Below are 25,219 nucleotides of genomic sequence, written 5' to 3'. Positions count from 1 at the left end.
ATATAATATATAAGATATATTAAACTACGTCTATAAGATATTGCATATCTGATGAGCTACCGTTGTCACAAAGCAGTCCCTATCACAGTATACAGTAGGATCTACGATTATCTGCTCCAATGACAGCTCATATCGCGGTTGAAAGGGTCAGACGACTTACCCCTGCGCGTAGCATGCCTGTACGGTGAGCCGATCTCCAGGACCCGTAGCTGAACATCTTCGACCCAGTGTTACAGCGCGGGCGACTGCAGGTGGACTCCGCGCTATCAGCGGAGGCAGGCGGTCAACGCAAAGCGACCGTGACCTATCGCGCTTCGGTGGCATGGTCACTTTCACACTGGGCACTGCCGACGCAGCTGACAACCCAAGTCGAAGTGGTAGCTTCTTGCGCCGTTCCATCGTCGAGTCCTTGATATTAGGTTTTTTCTCGTGTCTTCTCTGTCTTCAACGCTCTCACTTATTATTTAACTGATAACGCACTAATAGCGTAAAATACGATAGTGAACCAAACACGATACCCAGAATCTTTCGCTATGAAGGGCAGCACAAGACATGATTCACGAAGGAAGTTACGATAGTTTTTGTACGGGGTCGTCAGCGGTATACAGTGAGCTCCTTGCGGGGACAACGTTGAGTGGAGAGAGTTAGTTTTCACGAGACAACGGCGTGATTCTGCATGGACAGAGGATGTCTTTGAGCAGAAATGGTCGATTCGGATCGTGACGGTATTGTGACGGAGTGATATGGAAGCCTGTAGAGCACAGTCTCGAGGCAGGATTACTTGCGTGAAATGTCAAAAAGGCGGCAAAGTGATATGTTGGTGGACAGTGGATGGAAGTAGCGAGTGTTATCTTAATCAGAAGACGATATACTGGTGAGCATCGTTTCGTTTTAGTGAAAAGGAGTACTCTACGTGTTCGAAAGGACGAACCTACACGATATTATCACGGATATTATCACGTACGGGCACGAGATAGAAAGCTGAACTTCTTTAAAAAAATTGTATTTATCGACTAGCTTTGCGCGAGAGACGCGCTTGCATATACTTGTTCTTTGGGTATAAAAATAAGGAGAAAGCGATAGAGCACACAGTACGGACTGGCTAAGGTCACGTTCGGTAGAAAAAAACGGCAATGGAATACGCAGAGCGCGAAACCCGTTCGTATCTAAACGTCTACCACAAGATATGTTGACAAGTTTGAACGCGAATTATTTCTGTTGTTTTGCTTCTAAGGTACGTCTGCTAGCTAAGCGCGCTGAAGGTTTGATCACACGTTGAAACACTATTTGAGACACGGGAGGGGTTAAAAGGTCTATCACGTCGTGCTAGGAAGTACCGGTTCGAATCGGAAGCGAAACTGCATGCACCACATGACTCACGAAGCAGTAGGTAACAGAGCAGTGCGCGTGACGCTGTCTCGTCGATCACAATCAAAAGACACAGGTTTCATACGGGTGTCCCGAACGGAGGCTACGGCACATGTAGAAAGCGCGTGAAAAGAACAGAAGAAGCCGCGGACTGCTTCGGCTGCAACAGACACACACATAACCAGCGTCCGCGCGAGGGCGCTCTGCGGCCCCGAATGAGAGAGCAGACGACAGAGCTGCGCGGGCCGCGCTCACTGCGCAAGGCACGCGAAAAGGGGAAGTGACGCAGCTGTGACGCAGTACACGGTATCTTCCTGTGCTCGCGATTGGCCACTGGTTGCTTGTGGGGGTTCAATATTGGAACGCTACAAGGGGCATTTGCTCTTAGCTTGCAGATTAGGTTCGATGCTTTCTTTTGTCCATCCTTTTCTCCGCGATGACTGACAGGTGCGTCAGATACCTTTTGTCGCACAAGTGCTGTCGTCACCCGTCCGTGTGTCAGAGCATTCCTTCATCATCTTGCTTCACATAATGGTGATGATGATAAAGAAGAAAAAATGGGGACGTAAAGTTGATGCTAGCCGGCGCCTTGTCCCCTCTTCCCATGTAATATTTTTTCTCTCTCTCACTGTGTGTTTATTCTTCGCTCCCACCTTTGTCGCTCGTATTGGGCACCTTTTTGTAGCCTATGTAAGTAGCATTTTCAGGAATACACCAGGTCAAGACCAGTGAAAGACTGAAAAAAAAAAAAAAAAAAAGGGTGCGCATGCCGAGGAATGCTGTGCAAAACGACAGCGACGGTGCATACACCAATACGACGACGACGACGACGACGATCGGAGACGATAGCAAATCGCTGTCGTTTTGCACAGCATTTCCCGGCAGGCTTTGCGGTGGTTTGTTCCAAGCCAAACGGCTAACGTATCAGAGCAAATATAACTTGTGCAGAGCGTCGTACATTTACGGAACTGCGAGAAGATTTAGAGCGTGTTGGTTAAGTAACGTGGTGATGAACGCAAGGAAAACACGGACGGTCAGAGGACGAGCAACAAAAACACAAATTTACAGACGTTTCAGCATTTGGCCGTTTGGACGTTCTTGTGTCATTTACAACACAGTGCGTTTGTGCTCATTTAGCGGCGTTTCTCTCAGTTTCTAAACATCAGTTTCTCTCCCATTACACATTATCCCGTCCGCGTAATAGGTGAATGACTTGTGAAAGATGACGAACACGAGTAGAGCAGAATGACGTAGAAATCGTTCTTTAAAACGAGGAAAGCAGATTCCGTATTGTGTTTGACGCTTGAACTTTATGTGAGAATGACAAACATTATGACAAAGGCAGCAGAAAGCTATATTTGTCAACGAAATGCAGGTTGTAGGACATATAATTCATTGACATTGATGGAAGAAAGAAAAGCAGAAATGCAAAAGCCTTGGTTGGGAAAGCCTGTCCCCTCAATTAGTTCATGTAGAATTTTTGTTTCTGGTATTTCCGTTCATCGCTCTTACACAGGAAGGCAAAAGAAAGAAGCTCAGAAATGAAAGAAAAAATACAAGCGCTCGAACCTGACAATGGAAAATACTCGTGCAGCACTTTAAGATAACCATCACACAAATACGTCATAGTTAACGATATTAGATAAAATCTTACAGCATCATCATGGCCAATATATTTTATCTTCGCTCATGAAGGCTTTGCGAGGTTCTAGTAAATATACATATATAAAAAAAGACGTGCCCTCCCTGATTAACGAGCCGCTCTCCTCTTTATCGTGTCACGGCAGGATGGGTCACGTGATAAGGTGAGCTTAAGTATGGAAGTATGAGGGGCTAAAATGTGAAAACATATGATCTTCATTTTTATCCTACTTACAACGTTGAACCGCACTTTAGGTCACCTTCGATAGGGGGTCACCATAACGTTATTGTCTGTACCGCCAATCAACTTTTTTTTTTACTTCCGCGTTGGCGCCCCGAAGCAACTGTGGCAATGAGCGGCGTACAGATGTGGACAGATGGAGGGAGGACAGCAGGAAGGAGTGGGAGACAGGGTGGATTAGTATGCGTCCTGGGCCGACTTCAAGGGGCACTGTGCCGAAATTCGTCTAGAAGGCCCCCGGAAAACCCAGGGAAAACCTCAGACAGCACAGCCGGTGGTAGGATTCGAAACCACCGCCTCCCAGTCTTCAGCACGACCTTGGCTACGACTATACCCACTCAACTATATACTCAGCTCAGCTATGCACTGTACACTCAACTATATACTCAACCATACCCACATTTTGGTTCAGGTGTGTGAGGTTTAATGACAACAGGTTGGAGAGCACGGAAAAATCCCGAGCTTCATCAGCAAGATGGGCAGGTGACTATATGTGATGAATGACACGGGTGACGATTTGACGATGCCGCAGGCTCCGTTATTTCGGATATTTAGTGAGTGGCCTCAAGGATACGCCTTGGTGTGCCCGAACTACAATCTTGGCACTTCGAAGGAGGAAAGGCAGAAATAAGGCTCTCCCAGATAAAAGAAAGAAAAAAAGAAAAAGTAAAAGAGAGAGAGAGAGAGAGAGAGAGAGAGAGAGAGAAATGAAAGAGAAGTCACACGGCAAACTAAATGTCATTCCCAGCGAATGACAGTCGCACCGAATGTAATTCGTTTGTCATACATCGAGCTACACGAGGAAACGATGTCATTCGCAAATGATGGTAGTGTCGATAATTAAGACACCATCAGGGCCGAACATATGAAGCATTATACAGGTACATTAGTTATATTTTTATTTCTTTTGCTCGAGACTAGCGAAACATTGGATTATTTCACAAAATCGTTGCTTTTTTCCAAGACACTATAATTGGCTAAGTACCGCAAGCAAAGACAACTAAGAAGCCTATCTGCACCGCACTTGGCAACGTGGCGATTGGGAACGAGAGTAGTTCTCCGAAAAACAGTGTTTGGCCTTCCTTTTCGTAAACAAGTGAAATAAATATTCTATTCAACTTAGCCAACTTAGCAATTTTCTACCGACACAGAGTATAAGAAACAGTTCTTCGCAAATTGTGCCCTCTATGTATGTCGCAAAATTTTATTTAACTCGATATATCACGGTTGACGGTTTGATTCAAAGTATACTCAGGCATGCACACGAATCATGCACCTGGGACTCTTAGAACAGAGCGTGAAAATGCAGCCCACACTCTGTGACATTCATTTACTCCCGCGCATTTAGTCCCGAAAGGGTCTAATTTTTGTTGCAGTGCATTTAGTCTCCAAAAGGAGTAAAATTACTGCTTTTTTTATCTTAGAGTGTACGATAGGGGTATAACTTGAACGTCACGTCGCAATGCTTCAAAGTAAAAAAAAAGTTCCCCAGAGGGAAAGTTCCGCAACCCCTACGGGTATTGTTTTCCCAAAATACGCCCCTCGTCAGAGCTGTGCATATTCAATTAGCGCGGGCTTAACGAGACCAGCATACAAGGTACGCGATGCCGACCAACACATGGAGTGCACGCCTTGGATCTTTGAGTGACTCTGAACCAATCCAATCTCTGTCCAGGAAAACCTAATTAAGTCTCGTATTAGGCTTAACCGAAAGCTCATCGAGCGGGTGCTATTACGGAAAAGTCCGACGTTGTCCGCATGACCGGACTTTAGAGAGGAAAGATAATAGAAGATCGAAAAGGAGAAATCCGCTTTCTCGATCCTCAGTCCATCGAGCTGTATAGTCGTTGAGGACAAGAGTACCTCTCAATCGCATTTGGCGAGAGCTGAGAACTTACTTTCAAAAGATGGCGCCAGCATCGCGTCGCTCTGGAGGTATCTCAGTGCTATAGTCATGTTGATTGCGTGGCTTAGAGCGACAAGCCGGCAGACGTCGACTGGTTTTGATGTCAGAGTTGTGTTGAACTGGGGGATTACGCGTTACCGTTAACCTTATAGACCTTGTCACGTTACTCTCAAACCACCAGTCTCGGTGCGCTCCTTAGCCCCGTTCCCAGCGACGACACAACAGGGGTGGACTGCCACTGGGATGAATACTGGTGCCCGCAGTCTTTAATGAGTATGACTGACGATAACGTAACATTCCATATAACTAGTCATCCGGTAAACATCTGAGTAGCGTATCAGCGTTCGAAGGATCAAGGAAAAAGAAGATTGCTTGCTTTCGCGTGCGATATGCACAGTTGTTCACGTGAGGAGTGCTGGCCGATGCGATATCTTACCGGTTCCCGAGCGGGAAAAAATGAACGGGGACGAAATGAACACGAACGGACACGAAAATGAACCTGCGTTCGACTGAGATAAAGGAAAATTTAGGGCCGTTCTGAGATATGATAAAACGCAATCTGCGAGCTTTGTCCGGAATCGGTATATACGGCCTGGATGGAAAAATCCGAAATGACGTCAGGGCTGTCAGATGATCGTCTAAAAAACTGAATTGAATTGAATTTATTCCCAGCAACGCACTGGTGGACTATGGTACAAAAGGCCATCAGGCCTAACAAGGTCAGAATCCCCCCAAAATATTTTTAGTCAATTACCAGTAATTGTACGAGTAAATATTGTCCACGTTGACCCTTAGTTTAAAAAACAAACAAAAAGAAATAGTGTGACAGTGTTTTCGGATGTAGAAGCGACGCCATCTTGTGGAAAAAAGAAGAATCGGCTAAGAAATAGTTGTCGAGGTGCCCAATTTCGGACATATATTAACAGTCCCCGTATGTGTCTGTGTGGTACTTCATCCTACGTTTGAGGACTACCTGCTTTTATTCAGACATCATTATTATGCGCGCTTCATGTTGCTCGCACTCTCTGATTAGTTCGGTTATATGAAAGAAAACCGATGGCGTTGTGCAGAAAGTCACGTGAACAGTTGCCATTAATTTTCCGACTCGTGTTGACCTATAGCTCATCATTTGACATCTACGCGTTACCCCCATCACGAACAGAGAACACGTTGCTACACTGGTGAAACTTATGAGACGTACATAAAATGAAATGAAAACACGTAAACGATCCCTCGAACTTTGTCTTTCAGGCCGGCTATCGCATCGGCCCCTCCTTCACATCAAGTGTTGTACCCTGCTGCTGTAATAACATCACGGCTTCACCGATGGTTTTGCAATTTAACGCAAATAAATGCTTAAGAAAACACAACTACATTCAAAGAAAACAAATATCGCGATGGTAGATGTTTTGACACGACTGTGTTCGTGCTCGGCATTTTTAATGTCCCATATCGCATCCGTATTTCAGGGGGCATATCGCATTCTGTCCTCCTGTTCCAGGCCATCAATTGCCTTTGTTTCAAAGAGAGGAGTACTTTCTGGGTGCGGATGGCAATACGTTTGTTGTTCCGTTCTTTTCAACAAAATGCCCGTTAACGGATAAAATTGTTCCCATTGGTAAATACAACTGTATCAACGTGTATGACTCTAGTATGCAGTAACCCTAACTGGGATCCACATCTCCATTTTTAATGGAGATTATCATCATCATCATCATCAACAACAACAACATCAACATCAACACCTAACACCCACCAATACGCCATTTTCGATAGTAAGGCATTCTCACGCGGCCCAAGACGCGAGCAGTTAAAACAGAATTAGTGTCCAGGCATTTTGTAGCGTTGCATTATAAAAAAAAATGTTGCTTGCAAATTCTGAACTCGTAATGAATTCATTTTTGTAAACGTAAGGCAGACATCGTGTGGTCCATTTTCACACGTGAGTACCAGAGATGTGCTGTAATTACTTTTTTAGTATTTTAACTATAACTGCTAACTACTATGTCAAATTGTAGTTTAACTACTAGTGTAATTACATAACAGCCGCACTAGTTAAAAGTACTTTGCAACCACTTCGTTGTAGTTGGTTTACTCTGGTACGTATCTTGTGCGCGTCGTTATATGATCGCTTAGCCGTAGAAATAGCGCGTGAGTGCGTGGGGAGCGAGAAGATAGTGAACTCGCAACAATCATAGCACAGCACTAGCCCCTCCATACAATACTGATGTAGTGATATGTCAGGCAATGATAAAGTCACGACCTCAAATCTGACGACGGAGGGGCCGTAAGTTTTTTTGAATGTAATCTGTGTGTCGATCGTTACGTATTCTGATTAACACAAAGGGCGTACTTTCTGCTCATGTGCGGTAGCATTTCTGTACGCAAACTTGACAATGAATCTCTCCATTCTGCGCCTAACTAGTCTAATTCGACCAATGCTCCGACAGCCAATGGTCCTGTTCCAACACGTTGGATACTGTCCTGATTCCTGACTCCCCGTCGAAAAAAATAAAAAAATTGCGACGTAGTTTCTAATAAGTGGTTTCTAACTAATTTTTAGCTACCATGCGGTAGTTTAACTACAAGCAGTTAACTACTGCACATCCCCGGTGAAAACGTACCACACCCACACTTACATCCGGTACCCCCTAGACGCCTCTCATTTTAGATGTTGAAAGGTGCCTGCACAGCGCATTATAAAACGAAATGTTCCTGATCCTCTGACATATACGGTTGCGTCAAATTTGATAAAGGCATGTAGCACGATAGTAACAGAGACTGGAATGCTCACCTACGCGGGCATGTTCCTGATGTGAAGCGTCGTGTTTTATATAAAAACACCGTTGCAATGTGGAATTCAGTGCTACGAAGACAATTCGTAGAACTTTCACCCCTCCCCTCCTCCACTCCCCAATTTAAGTACCGAATTGGATACTGTTACATCAGCCTATGCTCCAAATGTGGCGTCGTGGCGAACATTGAGCACGTCCGAACAGAATGTGAGCTTTACGAAACGGAGAGGCGGCAACTCTGTGCTCAGTTGAATACTGCTAGCAGACCGGCATTGAACCTGGCTGCAATTATTGGCCCATGCCAGAACCACGTGCAACGCCGTTGATGTCTTCAAACGTTCTTGGAGTTCTTCGTGACTACCGGTTTGCTCCAGATGCTGTAGTATCATGCTCTGTATCCCAATGACCATTGGTGCTTCTTTCGCGTTTTTTTTCTCTCTCTCTCTCTCTCGTTTCTTTCTTGCTCTTCCGTTTGATCGGCGTAGCGCAGCCTGCGGAGGACATCTCAGTTGTTGTATATAACTTTACCTTCATTCTCATATCTCACGTCTGATGTTTCGCGTTTAATGGGATAGTGTACTGCTCTCCAGCGGTGAATCACCCCATTTCATAGTCACGATTTATTTGTTGTTGCAGTCTGTACGACGATTGCGAGGGAGCAGGACAACGTAAAAGGCTCGATTGAATAAAGTTTTGCATTGCCAAACCACCAGGTCAATAACGGACTAACGAGAATAAGACATCGCGAAGCCATGATATGCTGGTTTCCCGCCTGCTGCCATCATCTTTGCTCTGTGACCCTACCGACATTCTATATTAAAGACATCTTTCCCCTTCTCCAGTCCCCCATGTCGCAAGTAACGAACATACACCGTCCGCTAAAGGTGAAGGGCAGCCTCGGTTTTGTAGCTTCTTTTTTTGTTACTACTGCTTTCGTGGCGTTACGAAGTCAGACGGAGAGGAAATATCACTCCCGCCATCGTCACCTCTACCTGGGGAGGCTTACCGAGCGGGTGATTGATACGGTTGCTAGTGGTAATGAAGTGTGCCCCACCACATCATATACGGGACCAGCAATCCTTTTGCGTTGAAGAGGGAGCCACTGGTATAGCACTTGTTTATTTATCTCTGTTTCTGATATTCTCGGTGGGGCGTATATGTGTGTGCATGGAGCGTACCGATGAGCACGGGTATATTTGATGGATTGCTTCTGCCACTGCTCTCCTGCAAGCAGGAAAATAGGAACGGAGTTGATTGAATGGTGTTGTGTGTCCTTTTGGGCTTACGGGAAGGGGCGCTTGTCCACGCAGCATTGTGTTTGTTCACCAGCAAAACACCCCATATGTGGCTCTAGACGTACCCTTATACTCTTTGAAATACATTCATTGAATAACTAACAAGTATCTAATTATCAACAAGTAACAGCAGAGGGAAGTGAAGAAAACAGCCAGCGTCCAGAACAGTAATGGCATGCAGAAAATCCAATAGTGAAGCAAATCAGTTTTAAATAATTTTAAGTAATTAACAAGTAATTAAGTTTTTCCGTTTCATCTTCAGCTTCCCATTTTCCAATTTCACAAATGGAGGGACAGTAGACAAAAAGTGAAAAGACTTCCACTTGACAAAGCTTTGGCCCCTACCATATAAGACACTTTCACTTTTCTTTTGAAGAAGAGGTATATTAATAGATTAGTAAACTCATTACTGACCGAATTATTCCAAGCATTTTTAACACCCAAGAAGGTTTTCTAGTAAGCGCCACAATTTGTGTATCATTTAATAAGTACATAAAGCATCAATAAAGCCATCAATTAATGAAGCGCTGGCGTAATGGATTAGCGCACATGACTGGTAATCAATGAATAAAACTATCTAATAAAAATAAAACTGAATTATTAATTTTTACCTTCACCGCATAATAGAAAATTATTCGGGGGCTAAACTTGGACTGGCTGGTGTTCCACGTCTAAAACCCGTAATCTAGTGTAGTCCGGTATTGAGGGATACACTGAATTCCGCAGATTTTTTAAAAATTATAGCTCTTTCGCCACGTTGGCTATCATGTAGATCGTGCTCCTTTATTTTCAATTAACTATTATTCATACGTTATTAATTTCTGCCAGTCAAAGAAAAAGTGTCATTTTGACATGAGAGTAATTTAAATTAAGATGTTATAATACTGTTTTATGTAGACTTCTCAAAGCGCTGCTCACCGAAGGACGTTCGAGGTTGCGGTCGGACATGCCAACGTCAGACAGCTCCACCTGCAACTGCGAACGGCAACGCAGCTGGCAGGTAAGATCAATACATCTTTTTCTCCTGCGTAGCGAGAGAGAGAGAGAGAGAGAGAGAGAGCAGACTAGAGAGAAAGAGTGACGACAAGAGTCCTCTGCCACCTAGAGGTCGATAACTAAAGCTCTAGTTCGCTTCGTGTCCAGTAGGGGGCCCTGGGTGTCCGAGCACTACGTACAGCGGGAAGCCGATTGAGACACGCAGAGTGGAAGATCGTAATCTGCACATGTGCGAACAATGACAACGATTAAATGATGAACGACGATGTGCACATGTGCGAACTCAAAATAGATGCGCGAAAAAATTTCAGGGTGTACAGTCTCTATTGTTTTAGTGTATTGCATACTGTTTATTCGCTGCGGAGACGTGACACATATATATATGTCACGTCATATACGTATATATGTATGTATATGTACATACGTATACGTATCTAGTAATATGTGCTGCCGGCTTTATTTCAATTACATTACTCCATCTAAATTCGCCATAAACTTACAGAAGAACCTCATTTCAGAGCTGCCTGTACATCGTGCTTTGCCACACAAAGCGACATGATGAGGCAAAGCCGACTCTACGAACACTACGACATGCGCTGTCATATCCACTGCGCTAAGGAACTGCTCGCTTTTTTTAAAATCCCTTTCACACTGCGCAGAATACAGTTCCGCGTTGCTTTATGTTGTCACCGTGCAACCATCAGCTGAAGTATAACACTTCCTGTGTAATCGGGGGGAAAATGTACGAAAGCTGACGTTGTCAGAAAATGACAAAAAACTTCAAAAGTCTTGATTTTCGATGTATTTATAATATATTCTGGTTTTGAAAGTTTGCTTTCGATTGGAGCTTGCTGTTTATGTTTTCTTTTTATTAAGGTGAAATATGAAGATGCGCAGGGTGAATGAAGGTGGGGAACGGAACTCAATTTATTATTGTTCCTTGAGAGAACCAAACTTAACCGCACCGATCTTGTACATGATTCGCTAACTTCTGGTGGATGTTTATGACAAAGGAGTGAAGTCCCTTAAAGGGGTGGTGACGCTTTGATAGGTGTAAACGCTTGATATGTGTAGTTTATTGCATCATGCATGCAATTTAACTACATGCCACATTATTCTTATAGGTGTCGCTATTGGCAAGATACACACCCTCAACGAAACTTCAGCATCACGCTTCCACTCCGACACCGGAGGAGCCTCAGCCTTTCCTACTGGTTCTCGAAAGCACGTGACCTCGCCCGCTGCCACCTCATTGGCGGGGATACCTGCCGTGATATGAGAGCCGGAGGAGGTTCAGTATTCACAGTGCTGATTTTCAGCGCTCTATCACCCTATCTGCTGTACAGTTTTGGGCGCAAGTGCACTCCGACGCATGTAGCCGCCTCTCATATTTATCCTGGATAGCATGGGAGCGAAGCGTCACAACTAGGGTGACAGCGCCGAAACGGAAACACTCGCTTTCTTTCCACGCATCTGAAAAAACACGTCTACCCTTTTCGTTTTTTTTTTTTTTTTTTTGTAAGCGCAGCATCAGCTCCACATCACCGACACGATTTCCCATTGAAACAAGGGATGCGAAAAACGCGGGCGAGGAAATTGTGCGCCTCGTGCAACTCGTGTAAGAACGACGAGGCGTTTCCGCGAAATCAATAACCCTCCGGGATCTTGGTAGGCCTAGCATAATCGGAGGCAGCGGAGAGATGCGTCCCGAGACATGCAAATTGGCCGGTCATTATGACTGAGACGCTGACTTCAAAGTTCCTCTCAAGTCGAGACAAAAGGTTCCCTAGCGGTCCATAAATGCGGAGATAGGGTAGGCGATAACGTCTCGCTTAACTCATCCACTGCAAAATGGAGAGTACCTCAATGACTTGCAAATGAGGGACCCCCTTCAAAAAAGAGCTTCTCGTCGTGGTATGATTGTCTCTTCGAAGAAAGCGATGATGACACGGATTCTCTGAAAGCACGGGGAGCTTCCTTTTCGCACGGTGCTTGGTCTTGACTGCGATGTTGCAGTCAGTTTCATGGGACTAGTCATTAGTACAGGTTGCTAGGAAACGTACACTGGGAGTTTGGCTCTCAAGTCTTGTCTTCTACAGATGTGCGAGCGGTGTAGAGATGTGGAATAATTTCGTGGTATGTATTGGGTGATAACCAGTTCCATTTGCACTTTGGTTGCAATTAGGTAAATTTCTGCTTCAGCTAAAAGCTACACAACAAAACATTATAAGGAGGGAGCGAAACGTTCAGGAAGCTGCGAAGACTCAATGAATGCACCCAAGAAGGTTTTTCTTAAAATACTTCTTTTAAAAATTCGTTGTTAGCGCCGCGAAGCAGCTGTGGCTATGAGCGGCGTATAGACGTGGACAGATGGAGAGAGGACAGCAGGAAGGAGTGGGGGACAGGAGTGTTGGTATGCGTCCTGGGCCGACGTCAGGTGGAACTGTGCCGACATTCGTCCTGAAAGTCTTTGGAAAACCCAGGGAAAACCTCAGACAGCACAGCCGGTGGTAGGATTCGAACCTACCACCTTTCTTACAAGTGACACACGATTTTTTGACACATCTGGGTTTTCCGAAGACTTTCCAGGCGAATGTCGGCACAGTACCCCGTGAAGTCGGCCCAAGACGCATACTAACCCCCTTGTCCCCCACTCTTCTCCTGCTGTCCTCTCTCCACCTGTCCACATCTGTACGCCGCTCATAGTCAAAGTTGCTTCGCGGCGCTAACACAGAACTAAAAAAAGACACACTTCACTTAATACTTATCACTTAATACGTATCACTTAATACGTATCACTTAATACTTATCACTTAATACGTATCACTTAATACTTATCACTTAATACTTATCACTTAATACTTATCACTTAATATCGTATCACTTAATACTTATCACTTAATACTTATCACTTAATACGTATCACTTAATACTTAATCGATCTAATTCGCGTTGTTCACCGGAAATGTACCGACCGGAATCTTTCTGTCTTTCCTAATTTGATGCATCCTCAATGGATTATCGGTAATTTTTAACCGTCGATTTTTTGATTAAATAGGATTAAAGGTGGTGTTTTCTACTTTTTACCACGCAGACAACGTGACGCGTGAAACGCCACTCATATCAATCTAACCCAATCAGAGTACGCAACGACATCGCTATCGGTTATTGCCTCCGATGATCCTTTCTTTCTTTCTTTCTTTCTTTTTTCTTAGTAAATATATACCCCCCTTTTTTTACCGTCCATAAGTATGGCAGTCATGCAGGAGCGTTTATGTGTTATCCGCGCGATATCGTGAAGTGGTAATATTGAGCACTGTCCGCCATATTGGTTATGTTGGAAGCGGACGAGAAACGATATAGCGAGTCGGGGCTAGGACCTGTAATGAAGCCGGGGCTGACCTTTCCCCCGTTTTTGTTTTCCTTTTCGTCTAATAAATATATCCCCCTCCCGGGGCCGCCATCATGGACATTGACACATAGCGACACATCATAGTGGGCAGGTTGGAATTCGTCGTTAGATAATCCTGCTTATATGTATCACCTTATGAAACTCTATGTTCGTTTCTCTTATCGAGTTGCTTGCGAGGGAATAGCAAGAGATGCACGTGACACGTAACAACAAAGATATCACACGCAAAAAAGGAAAAAATGCCGACCCGGTATTAGCCGTATCATAGAGGAATATTGACTGTGCATTATTTTGTAGCGGGGAGAGGGTGGGGGACTGAAAGAAAACGGCGTGTTTTCACGTATTTCAGATGTAATGATGTATGAAGAACTCGTTAATGCATGCTCATTGTAACGATGTTTTTGTTTCTTCTTCTTCTATTTAATGTCGGTAATCCAGCGCCGTATTCAACACCAAGATGTACGCAGAGCACAGTTTCTCGGCCCTTGTCAGAAACGTATTCTTCTGGCTAGCCGGAAGGAAACATAAAATTATGCATTTCCGCTCTCTTTGTAAGATCAACATCAGGATATCCTTAAAATATTGCAGCAGTCAAAGACGAAGGCGACGAAGACTGTCCCGTGCTTAAGTTCATTACACTGATTTGTTGCCTATGTGTCTCCTATGTAATACAGGGTGTTAGAAGTCGGCCCAGGACGCACATTCCCCCAGGGCGTGAGTCGTGACGTTGCCCACATACGTGAGGCCGACAACGGCAAGCCCTATCACCACCACCACCACCACCACCACCAGGGTGTTCAACAGGGCTTTCAGACATATGTCGGCACAGTTCCCTTAGAAGTCGGCCCAGGACGCACATTCCCCCAGGGCGTGAGTCGTGACGTTGCCCACATACGTGAGGCCGACAACGGCAAGCCCTATCACCACCACCACAACCACCATCAGGGTGTTCAAAATTAAGCTTTCACTAGCACTTTATAAATAGGCGAACAAAAGAAAAAGTGGTGCTATTTTTTCTGTTCCTTGACTAAGAAACAGGTGCTACATAATTAGCAGCACCTGTTTCTTACACAAGTAGCGTAAAGTTATCGTCCGGTTTCCCTGTCATCGCTGTGTTTGCGTAGCGCTCGTGAAAGCTTAATTTTGAACGCCCTGTATAATGGACGAAACAGCTGACATTCGTCCGGAAAGTCTCCGGAAAAACCCAGGGTAAACCTCAGACAGCGCAACCGGTGACAGGGTTCGAACCCGCGTCACCTCCTAGTCTCGGCGTGGAAAGCGATCATCCTAACCACTATGCCATGGGAGCTGGTCGTACCGCTTCGTAAGCAGACCTTTTGCCTGCTTACCAGACCTCAAAAGTAAGCACGACGCGGAGACGCAAAAAAAAAGAAGAAAAAAAAAAGAGGCATCGTTCCTAGTACATAAGGATGACAATAATCTTAAGGTCTTCATAGTCTTAGTGTTAGCACACAAAAACAAAAAAACAACAAAAAAAACTACAGTAGAATATAGTTTTCCAGACAAGCGTGGACGAAATAGCAGGCTCACACATAAATGAATGCCACACATAAAAACATCACATAAAATGGCTTTCCAGCAATACTGGAAAAAGTACACAAGACGAAGCTATACTACAGAATGGGCTGCGTGTTTGTGTGTACGTTTACAGGAAAGGAAATATTGCGAAGTAGTGTCTATGCAGTGAATTCCACAGAGAAACCTTGAAGGAATTGGTGCGGGAGTCAAAGAGGTCGACATGGGAATGGACGGTATATATTTGTGGCTCACTGAATTCCTGACACGGGGTTAAGTGGTGCGTAGTGGGACGTACACAAAATATTCGGGTGCGTCGTGACTTTAGTAGGGATCACAGTACGATATTGACCTAGTAGGGAAGACGTGTCCACAACACTATGTGTGATCTTGTATAGCAGAACATAACGTAATGGAGAAGACTGCGTATAAAAAGTGGCTTGATATGGAGGAATGACAGTATATATACACTCTAAATAAAATGTGCTTTCGCAAGAGGAAGTTGGGAATACTATGTAGGAATTCCTTCTGTACAGCTTCAGTAAGTGAGGTGCCAGTACTGGGAAGGGAATTCCACACTGTTGAGGCATAGTCCAGCCGTGGAAGGACATATGAGCGATAGAGGTGAAGAAAAAAACATCCGAATAGAGAAAACTTTGCAGATGTATGTAAGTAAACCAAGGAGTTTCAAAGTAACAAGGAACATGAAAGCACAGCCGGGAATCAAAGCTGCCGCCGAGATCTTTGATAACAGTGGCACGGGCAACTGGACCAGGGCAAAAGTACGCGCTGTATAGTATGTTCGCTTTGCGCGTATAAGCAACACAATTAAATGTTTTTTTAAATTTATGGATACTCAAAAATCCCTGTAATGGGCGACACTTTCCGTTTTAGAAGTGTTAATCATCAGCCCATTTCTTGCGCACCAACCTCCAACGGATGATATATCTTCCGTTATATAACTTGGAAGTTTACGAACGCCTTCAGGAGCACTAATTTCTTTAAATATTTTAACGTCATCGGCGCACTGAAGCACATGAGAGGGTTCATATGCATCACTAAGTCATTTACAAAGATATTGAAAAGCAGGGGTCCAGGTATTGAACGCTGAGGTACGCCCGATGGAGGACAGTATGGGGAGGATGAAGAGCGTTGTATCTTATCTACAGGCTGTAAGAATGTAAGAGAAGACACGGCCGTGCGCATCGCTGACTGCGTGCTAAGTGAAGGAACGAGAAGCAGCGCGAGCGTCGCTGCAGCCAGCTGCACCAGACACCAAGAGGAAGATGAAGATGATGAGTGTGACGTGATTATCAGCCGGGGTGAACTTATGGCAACAACACAGGCAACGTCTGTTGTTTAGAAAGGAACGAAAGAAAGAGATAAGGTCGTTCCCCACGCCAAAGGTTTTCAGCTTCCGCAGTAAGATTGGGTGGTCTAATGAGATCAAAAGCTTTATAAATGTCAAAATATACGGCATCCACTTGTTCTCGTGTAGAAACAGAGGGCGCTACAATGGCCATAAATGATCCAAGATTGGTAACGGTAAATCTTCTCGGTACGAAGCCGTGCCGTTGTTGAGATATTTGTCGTTTAAGAAATAATGCGTGCATAATAATAATAATAATAGAGGTCGAGCTTTGTGACGTTGTGAAGAACTGCGTCAAAACTTATGCGTCTTACAGTTTATTTAGTAGCGTAATGCAGTCGCATAACGGATGCATCTCATCCCGGTTAGCTCACACAGCATTTGTCATTCCGGTAGAGCGCGTCCAAATACTCCTTAAATGTTTGAAGCGCGCAAACCGAATCAGCACGTAGCCCCAGCGGTTGCTCAAGGCCTGTAGAAACAGACCATGCCTTGGTGCATTTCGTAGTATATCGATAGCGTCAGTGTACAGGGTTGTTGTTCTTGTTTTAATTTGGTGTTCACGCCGCGATGCAACTGTGGCTATAAGCGGCAATGTGTATAGGGTTGACGTGCAAGTAGTTATTTGTACCACATTTCAAGTAACCGGATAACGTTCGAGTGTGTTTCCACTGTCAACGACGCCTGTAGTAGAGATGAATCTAAGAGTGATTACGTTGGCCGTAGCCCGCGTTTCAAGCAAAATATAAAGTGTGTGCTAGTATAACGGGATGATTTTCTGTCTCAACGCGCGTTCCGTATAGAAAAATAGAACATGTGAGAAACACAAAATCCTTCGTTTCTCTTTTTAGGAAACTTCAGCGCAACGATCCAAGCGATCATGCTGTCCCGTTAAAGCCAATGTTAGGCAGTAGCCATAGAAGATATTTATGTAAAACTTCGTGCAAGTCCATTAGTGAAATCATGAAGAAAAACACGTAATTTTATCCACACATGTTTTTTTTTAACATGCTTGTATATTTAACACCCAAACAGGATAATTTCGTGGCAGTTTCTTTATTTAACCTTACCCAAAAGGCTGAGCACTTTCAGCATGTTATTCTATTATCCTCCATGACAGCGAATGTCTTCCCATGTAGCATGATGCTAAAGCAAAGAAATTCCCCGTTACACGAACCTGTATAAACAGTACATGATTTTAAGTGTTCCCAACACTGTTTTCTTCTTTCTTTTTCTTTTTCTTAATCAATCATTCAATCAATCCCAACACTTTGTGCAAGCATAGATGACCGTATAACGTGAAAAGAAGGGGAGAAAAATGTGCACCAAAAACATCCAAATGTCGACACCGGATCCAGTGCGTGGGGGGTGGAATAAGGCTAGGGTGCAGTCTTTTTCCCAATAAATGAACCGTCGAAGATTAATCGACATGCAATGCAAATAGCGGCCACTGGATTTGGCTGTGGATGGCTGTGGATGGATGCAGATTTTTCCGCAATGCCAGTTCTTGTTGAGAAGCCATGACGCGACAAGGCCCGTGCTCTGCTTTCGGATGCCCACAGTGGAGAAACAGGAACGGAGGAGCATAGACTGTCCAGTCACAGCATCCAATAATAGCCAAAGCAGCAAGACAGCGCAGCCAATAAACGACTGCCCAGTCACAGGCGATGCAAGGCGCAGGCTTCAGCAAGCCGTGGAGCAGCAAGCCCACAGGCGCGGCTGACCACCCCAAACTCGTGGAGATAGTGCATCCCTGTGCCAACCTCCAGGGTAGGAAACCCGTCCAGGGATCTCTGCTCAGCTTCATGAAGGCCGTCGACATTAAATGGTGGATGTAAGACCATAAAGCTAATAAGCAAATAAATTAATGGGCCTCACTCTCCCTCTCACTTCCCTTTCTTCATGCACGCCTTTCGCAGCAAGACGTGCCCGTCATAATTCACTTACTCCGTCACTCCGCCTTACAACACCATGACATCGACATTTTCGCTCCTTCTCGTGATTTTCTTACTAGTATTAGTGCCATTGTTTCTATTTAACTTCGTTTTTTTCACCGTTAACCTTGTTGGCTTTTTGTATATTTTACTGTCTTTGTTCACATGTATAACCTTGTGTGGTGCACCAATTAGTAGACCCTAGTGGTTGTTTTTGGGTACCATAACAAAAATAAAGTTATTATTATTATTATTATTATAATGCACTTGACTGTTTCATACACGCTTACACGCAACTAACCTTGTCACGATGAAAGTCTAGCCTGAAAATTTCATATTATGTTTGAGTGTATGAATGTTTGTATTCTTATCTGTTTGAATCGCAAAGTAATATCATCGTACTAACAGGATCTTATATCCGTCTCAGAACTCTGCTTTCTCTCTATTTTTTCCATCTTCATCTGTTTCGGTTCCTTTGTACGAACGCCGCACTCTATTTCCGAAACATTCGATTCACATGCCATAAGTGTAGCGAGAGAATTCAAGAAAAATAGCGAAAGAAAGCAGACGACATAAACACCACGGGAACAAAAACAGCCCATGACGCGTACGAGATATTCGCGAAAGCCTGCTGTTCCGACAAACCAGGAAAGAGGAAAATGGCGCTCAGTTTTCTACTTCTTCATTGCAAATCTTCCCTGAAAGTCATAACAGAGACAGAAACAAAAAAAAGTTCAGCGAGAATCTCCCACAGAAATTACACAGACAGGAAATACAGAGAGATAAACGGAAAACAAGAAAAGGAACGATTTAAATCACGCGAGACAGCGCGCGAGCTCAATCCCTTCTTCCCTTGCTTCAATAATAACCATCTAACAATGGAAGAAGCCATTGGCGCGAGATTAAAAACTGGGACCGAGTGGGAATAACGGTCCCGTACACCCACGCACACTTCGACAACTTTCTCTTTGATGTCTTCTCTGCATTTCAAGAACGGAGCGAAGGGGGAACGCGAAATGAACGATAAAATACACACAAAAAAAGAAAAAGTATCACCAATGTAACTGTGACTGAGCCAGTCATCTAGAATAATAAGATAGGAGAAGCCGATAAAATCGGGATCGAAGCGAAGCAATTTTGGGGGAGACCAACCTTAATTTCGGTTCTGATCACTCAGACTCGCCAGAGAAGGGCGGCGACAGAAAAGAGGAAGAAAATAGTGTCTAAAAATGACTCGCGTCAAACAACTCGTACAATTCTTTTCTCGCAAGTTTTGAGTCAGGTTGCTTTCGTTTCGCGGTTCAGGCGAAACAGCGAGGATTTTTTTTTTACTGGTTGGTTTAACCGAGAAGGTGCAGCACGCGCAACAGACAGCTAGAAGTACGAATGCTTTGCTGGCAACTAAGACGCTTAGCAACGCCCCGATCACCTTGCATAGTTACGTCTAGGTCCAACCATCGTAGAAACGTGCTTTCGTTACTTTTACAGTGGTACAGAGACAACAAACTCCGGTGCACAGCAATACATGTGGAGTTGCTCTTATCTCGGTTTTCACGAGGTCGTTGTATGTACCCTGGCAACCCTTTGAGAAACAAACCCCGACTAAATGAAAGTGGCTTAAATGGAGCGCTATGCCTGAAAACGAAAATACAGGAGGAACAAAGGTAGTTATTTATCCCTTCTACAAAAGCGTGCATTCAAAATGTAGATATGAGCAATTCCTCTTGCACAGATTGTTCTCTTCAAACACAAGTTCCTTTACTTGCCGGTATTGTTACCATAAATTGTCATCTTTTTTTTTCATCATTCTCATTCTTTTTGGTCCGTAATTGCACAAATGCGAATCGCACAATGGAGTGCGGAACACAATACTGCAATGCTGTGCAGTTCGATGAAGTCGGAAAGGAAATTTACAAAGGCGCCGTTTAGAATAGCTTTTCAGATATGCAGAGGAAATGTATCGTCTGGAGCGCTGTGATTTGTACCTCTCTTTTGGCCTCCATAGAATCCACTCTCATTAATGATCAATACCGCTCGCAGGTTTCGTTCAGGTATGATTTGCCATGCACGCTTGTGCCGTCAATCAAAGTTCACAATTCAGGTATCAAAAATTCATATTTCAGGCGTCGTGTTAAGAATCAAGCGGCACCTATCGATGCCCACTGAGGCGAAATAGAAATGACATAGCAGAGGGCCTTGGCTGTCTTCTGCTGGGTCAGTGCCCTATAGTTTCCGGGCCTTAACTTGGTGCTACCTTCGCTGCGTTCAAGAACATAAAGCGACCGAAGACTACAGGCATCTTCACCTCTCGTTTAGTTGAATAGCCACTATATATTCCGCAACTTGGAGCTAAACGGGTCCGGAATGACTTCGCTGAATGTCAGCGCCACCGCAGGCAGGGACGAGTTCAACGCTAACAGCAAAGTTCGATGACGTCAAGACCTGTTCCACTTAATCATAAACTTTACACCTATTTGTTCGCCTCGGATGGGATACCTGCCACAGTGAGGAACGGATTTCCAGAGCACCGACAGAGTTCTCGTCTGCTTTAGAAGTTAGTTGCGGCCCTTGATAGTGTTTTAGAGCGATCAAAAAGATTGCGTATGTCAGAAATCGTGTCACTTTATGAGAAAATGGAATCACAACGTGTTCCTACCATAAAAGAACAAAACACGTCTTTGTATCGAGCGTGACTATAAAAAAATTCGTGAACAATCCAGAAGGTTACGCATAGACCTATACTCATATACTTATCATAGATAGGTAGATAGAGATAGATATTGTTATATATATATCACATCATTTGTTTAAGTCATGCATAGAAACTGTGAAGTCACAGGCGAAGTTAACTATTCCCTTGTCCTCCAGGTGGCGGCGCGCTCTACAGCCTTTCTCCACAGGCAGAGGGAAAGAGAGAAACAGAAAACATAAGCGGGAATATTGCTGCAGAACTTAGTGACGCTTCACGAATCACAGACTACGGACGGACAAGCAGACGAGAACAAAAACACGAACAGTGATCGCAAGATCAATCTGGTTCGGACTCACGAACAACTTTGAGAAAACAACCCTGACCAGGTGCGCGAAAAGGCGGCATAGTAGTCTAAGAACAACACGGCCAGTATTACTGAAAGCTCAAGAAGCGCTGAGGGGAGAAAAAAAAAAAAAAACAACAGAGAGATTGGTATTGAGCGCTAGGTGGCACTGCAAAGAAAAACTCCAGCAAGGGTGAGGAGAAAGAAAAACAGTCATTTTGGAAGCAACAAAGTGCCCACACCACTTGGTTAAGGTTGACAGATTGTTGAACGAAAGATGAGAGATTGATGGACCCACGGCCAAGGACCTTTTCTCTGCCACTCAACCTTGAATCTTTGGATAGCACGCTGGGCCAACTATGTAGTCTCTGCTCGCTTCACATCCTGCAAATGAATGATAAGCAGGAACGCTGCGCTTAAGAACGCGTGTCGATATTCACTCGGTTGGACATCGTCTTCCAAGGTGGCAGGGTGCGCGCGTGTTGTGATGTGCGCGGGGGCGCGGTTCCTATCAATCGAGCACTGTGGCTGCGCGCATCTGTTTTCTTCTAAGCGCCCGCACGCGTCAGCTGCACGTTTTGCAATATGCCACACTGACAGTTATGCCGATATCCTCTAGCAGAGGTTATTAGATCGCGCTACGCGCTTCCGCGTCAACTTTCGTGATGCAATTTGTTTGGTGGGTGGATGGATATTTGAAGAAAATATGGATATGGTAGTTGTTGATCCGTCTACTCCATGATAGTTACAGCTAAAGCTGAACGCTCCCCGACCGCTACAGATTGCGGAAGAAATGAAGGAAAACGCAAAGTGCGAACGAGGAAGACAACAGAGAAGGTAATGAAAGACTGGAATTACTGTCGCACGAGCGCGCGAGAATGGAGTGACGGAACGAAAATGCAAAGCAACGTGATGAGCTCGACAGTTCTGCACCGAGGTACCTAAGCTCTAGAACTTTGTGTCCGCGTCCTACTTTTGTTGAATTAGCTAGCAACGCGAACGAAGTACCACCAGCAAGCACAGAGCCTTCGGGATCGATACGCCATCACAATGGAATGTCGTTCTAACAACGACATAACTGACACCAGTGCAGAGATACTGAATGTTTAATGTTCCTCGATCGAGGAGCCGTGGTGGTGCGTATAGAATAGGCATATCACACAGACGTTGTATTTCCCATAGGCGCCATCAGCACCAAAAAGGACCAATCTATCAGAAGCGTTATTTTTTCTTTAGGTACTGAACGGTGATAACGTCAAGAGTCTGAAATTCAGCAGGCTTTAAATATGTACAGACGATTATATATAAGATGACATTTATTTATTGATACCCTCAAGGTAAAGCACTACAGAGGGGAGTGGTGAACACATAGAATATACGCTAAAAACATGTTAGTGTCCATGCTAAGTATAGTGCCCCAGTAAGATGGTTCTAATCCACACTTGTATAAGGTATAAACGAAGAAAAAATCTGCGTTTGTCCTGCAATGGGGGATGCCAGCTTTGTAATGATGGTCAATACGAGATGAAGTATACGATGTTCTTTTTATTTTTTTTACATTCTGTGTCAGCGCCGCGAAGCAACTGTGCCTATGAGCGGCGTACAAACGTGTACAGATGGAGAGAGGACAGCAGGAAGGAGTGGGGGACAGAGGGGTTAGTATGCGTCCTGGGTCGACTTCAGGGGAAACTGTGCCGACATTCGTCTGGAAGGTCTTCGGAAAACCCAGGGAAAACCTCAGACGGCACAGTCGGTGACAGGATTCGAACCCACGTCACCTCCCAGTCTCGGCGTGGAAAGCGATGGGGGTATTAGAAGCTGTTGCTTTCGGACAGCGTTGTGAAAGGATGTGGAGTAGAAAAGACACAGCCTGCGGTGTTTGCGGCATAAAGCTAGTGGTTCTAATGATAATGAGGATTTCATGGATGAGGTGCTCGCTGTTCGATGAAAGTTGGGAAGAATAAATCGAGCCGCGCGGTTCTCAACGTTTTCTAGCTGATCAATTAGCGAGGTATGACTCGGACCCCAGATGGCAGAGGCGTGTTCTAATTTTGGTCGGAGTAATGTCTTGAAGAGGCGGAGCTTTAAGTCCATAGGGGCCACATAGGACTTTCGTCTGATGTAACCAAGTGTGCGAGAAACATTAGCAACATTAGGGTGTACACGTCCTTTTCCTTTTTTTTTAATTCTTACTTTGACGGTATTATTACGCGAACGGGGTACTTTGGTGTCTCTGAATGGTTATTAAATATATTCTGATCAGCTATGACCCTAGTATGCAACAGATAAGAGATTGTGCAATGCTCCTTCGATTATGTAAAGGAAAAAAGCACTTTTCAGAACGAGACTAGCGTGTGTGCGTCTGCAGCTGACTGATCCTTATGCGGTCTTCCTCGCATGCAGAGCATGTGCACCATTGGCTGCAGCGAGGAAGATAAACTATCATACTGGTTGCTTGATTGGTTGGTGGCGGTGTTCTGCAGGGAGACCGCTCGGTTGGAGCATGGTTAAAACTCTAACGTGGCCGACCACGGCGAGCAGCTTCACCACCAACATCACCACCGTCACTACAACCACCCGCCACCACAACAGCGCTTCCAGCTAGACATACGAGGTAAATACGAGGCGAATAATTATAAAATCAAATCGAATATGAGGCAAATAGTTGTATAACCGGGCCGGATATGTATGCAACACATGTACAAATGTAAACACTGTCCAGCATGTACACGCGATATATTCATACGGATCAGGATCATAGGATGCGGATCATACGAATTAAGTAGCGCTCAGTTTCTTTTATGCCCTCTCTTATTGCGCGCTTTTTTTTTTTTCGCATTACGCAGCTTTGGAACTAATCGAATATCTTCGGTTTGGAAGAAACACATATTCGATTCGAAATTCGAATATAGAATTTCGTATTCGATTCGGAAATCGAACGAAAACGGAAGCTCTCGCTTCGGTATTCGAAAAATTAGAATATAATTCGCACAGGCCTACTTCCCATCAACCAGCAGTGACGTTCTCTTATCAAGCGGTCTGCCTGTCTATATGGCGGCACGTTGCTCGACGGAGAAGGATCATGTCTCCTGGGCCTACTTCACGGGGAACTTTGGCGACATTTGCCCTTATAGCGGCTGAAGGAAAAACAGGAGAAAACACCCACAGAGCAGCGAAAAAAGAAAAAAAGAGGACACTACTGGCTCTCCATCTGCCTAATCTCACTCTCTTTCTCTCGCATAACGCCTTACTGGTATGCGTCGAGCTCCTCTCCTATCACGGAGCCCCTATCACGTTTTCCGACATGTTTGTGGCGCCTCAGCGAGGCAGTTCCGTTCAATTATGCGGGTTGCTCATTTCAGGCCCATAATTAGTCTAAACAAGGAAAGTTGCACCACCATGGCTGGTCGCGTACAATAAATACAGAGAATAATAGAGGGAAGGAGCGAGAAGTGAAACGAAAATGGGAGCGTTTCGCACTTTCCGAACCCTAGACGAAGAAGAAGCGGAACAGGACAAAACTGGAACAGGATGTGCAAACCAGTAACAGACAGGAACAAATTAAGGATCGAGAAAATTGTACGAGCTACTATACCGCATGTAGTATATGGCACACAGCGTGCACAGTCTTGATTGGTATTGTTAATATCTTGTTATAAATTTTATTGTTTAATAAAAGCCTTGCATACCT

At 44.5% G+C, this 25,219-nt stretch overlaps 1 protein-coding gene across 6 annotated transcripts in view; it reads right to left on the bottom strand.

Annotated features, from left to right (window-relative positions):
• LOC135368686 (GTPase-activating Rap/Ran-GAP domain-like protein 3) overlaps positions 1-25,219 on the bottom strand; it is a 487,058-nt gene that overhangs the window by 115,616 nt on the left and 346,223 nt on the right. The window contains exon 1 of one of the 6 annotated variants that reach the window (XM_064602131.1): positions 161-1,592. The exons of the other annotated variants lie outside the window; for them this stretch is intronic. Within the exon in view, the coding sequence (XP_064458201.1) occupies positions 161-399 (239 nt within the window). The 5' untranslated portion in view covers positions 400-1,592. Of the gene's footprint in view, positions 1-160; positions 1,593-25,219 lie in introns of those variants that run through there. 6 annotated transcript variants of the gene reach the window in all.

The sequence above is a fragment of the Ornithodoros turicata genome, chromosome 9 (assembly GCF_037126465.1).
Source record: "Ornithodoros turicata isolate Travis chromosome 9, ASM3712646v1, whole genome shotgun sequence".
Lineage (NCBI taxonomy): Eukaryota > Metazoa > Arthropoda > Arachnida > Ixodida > Argasidae > Ornithodoros > Ornithodoros turicata.
The sequence above is the reverse complement of the archived record's forward strand: the minus strand, read 5'-3'. Positions and strand labels throughout refer to the sequence as shown.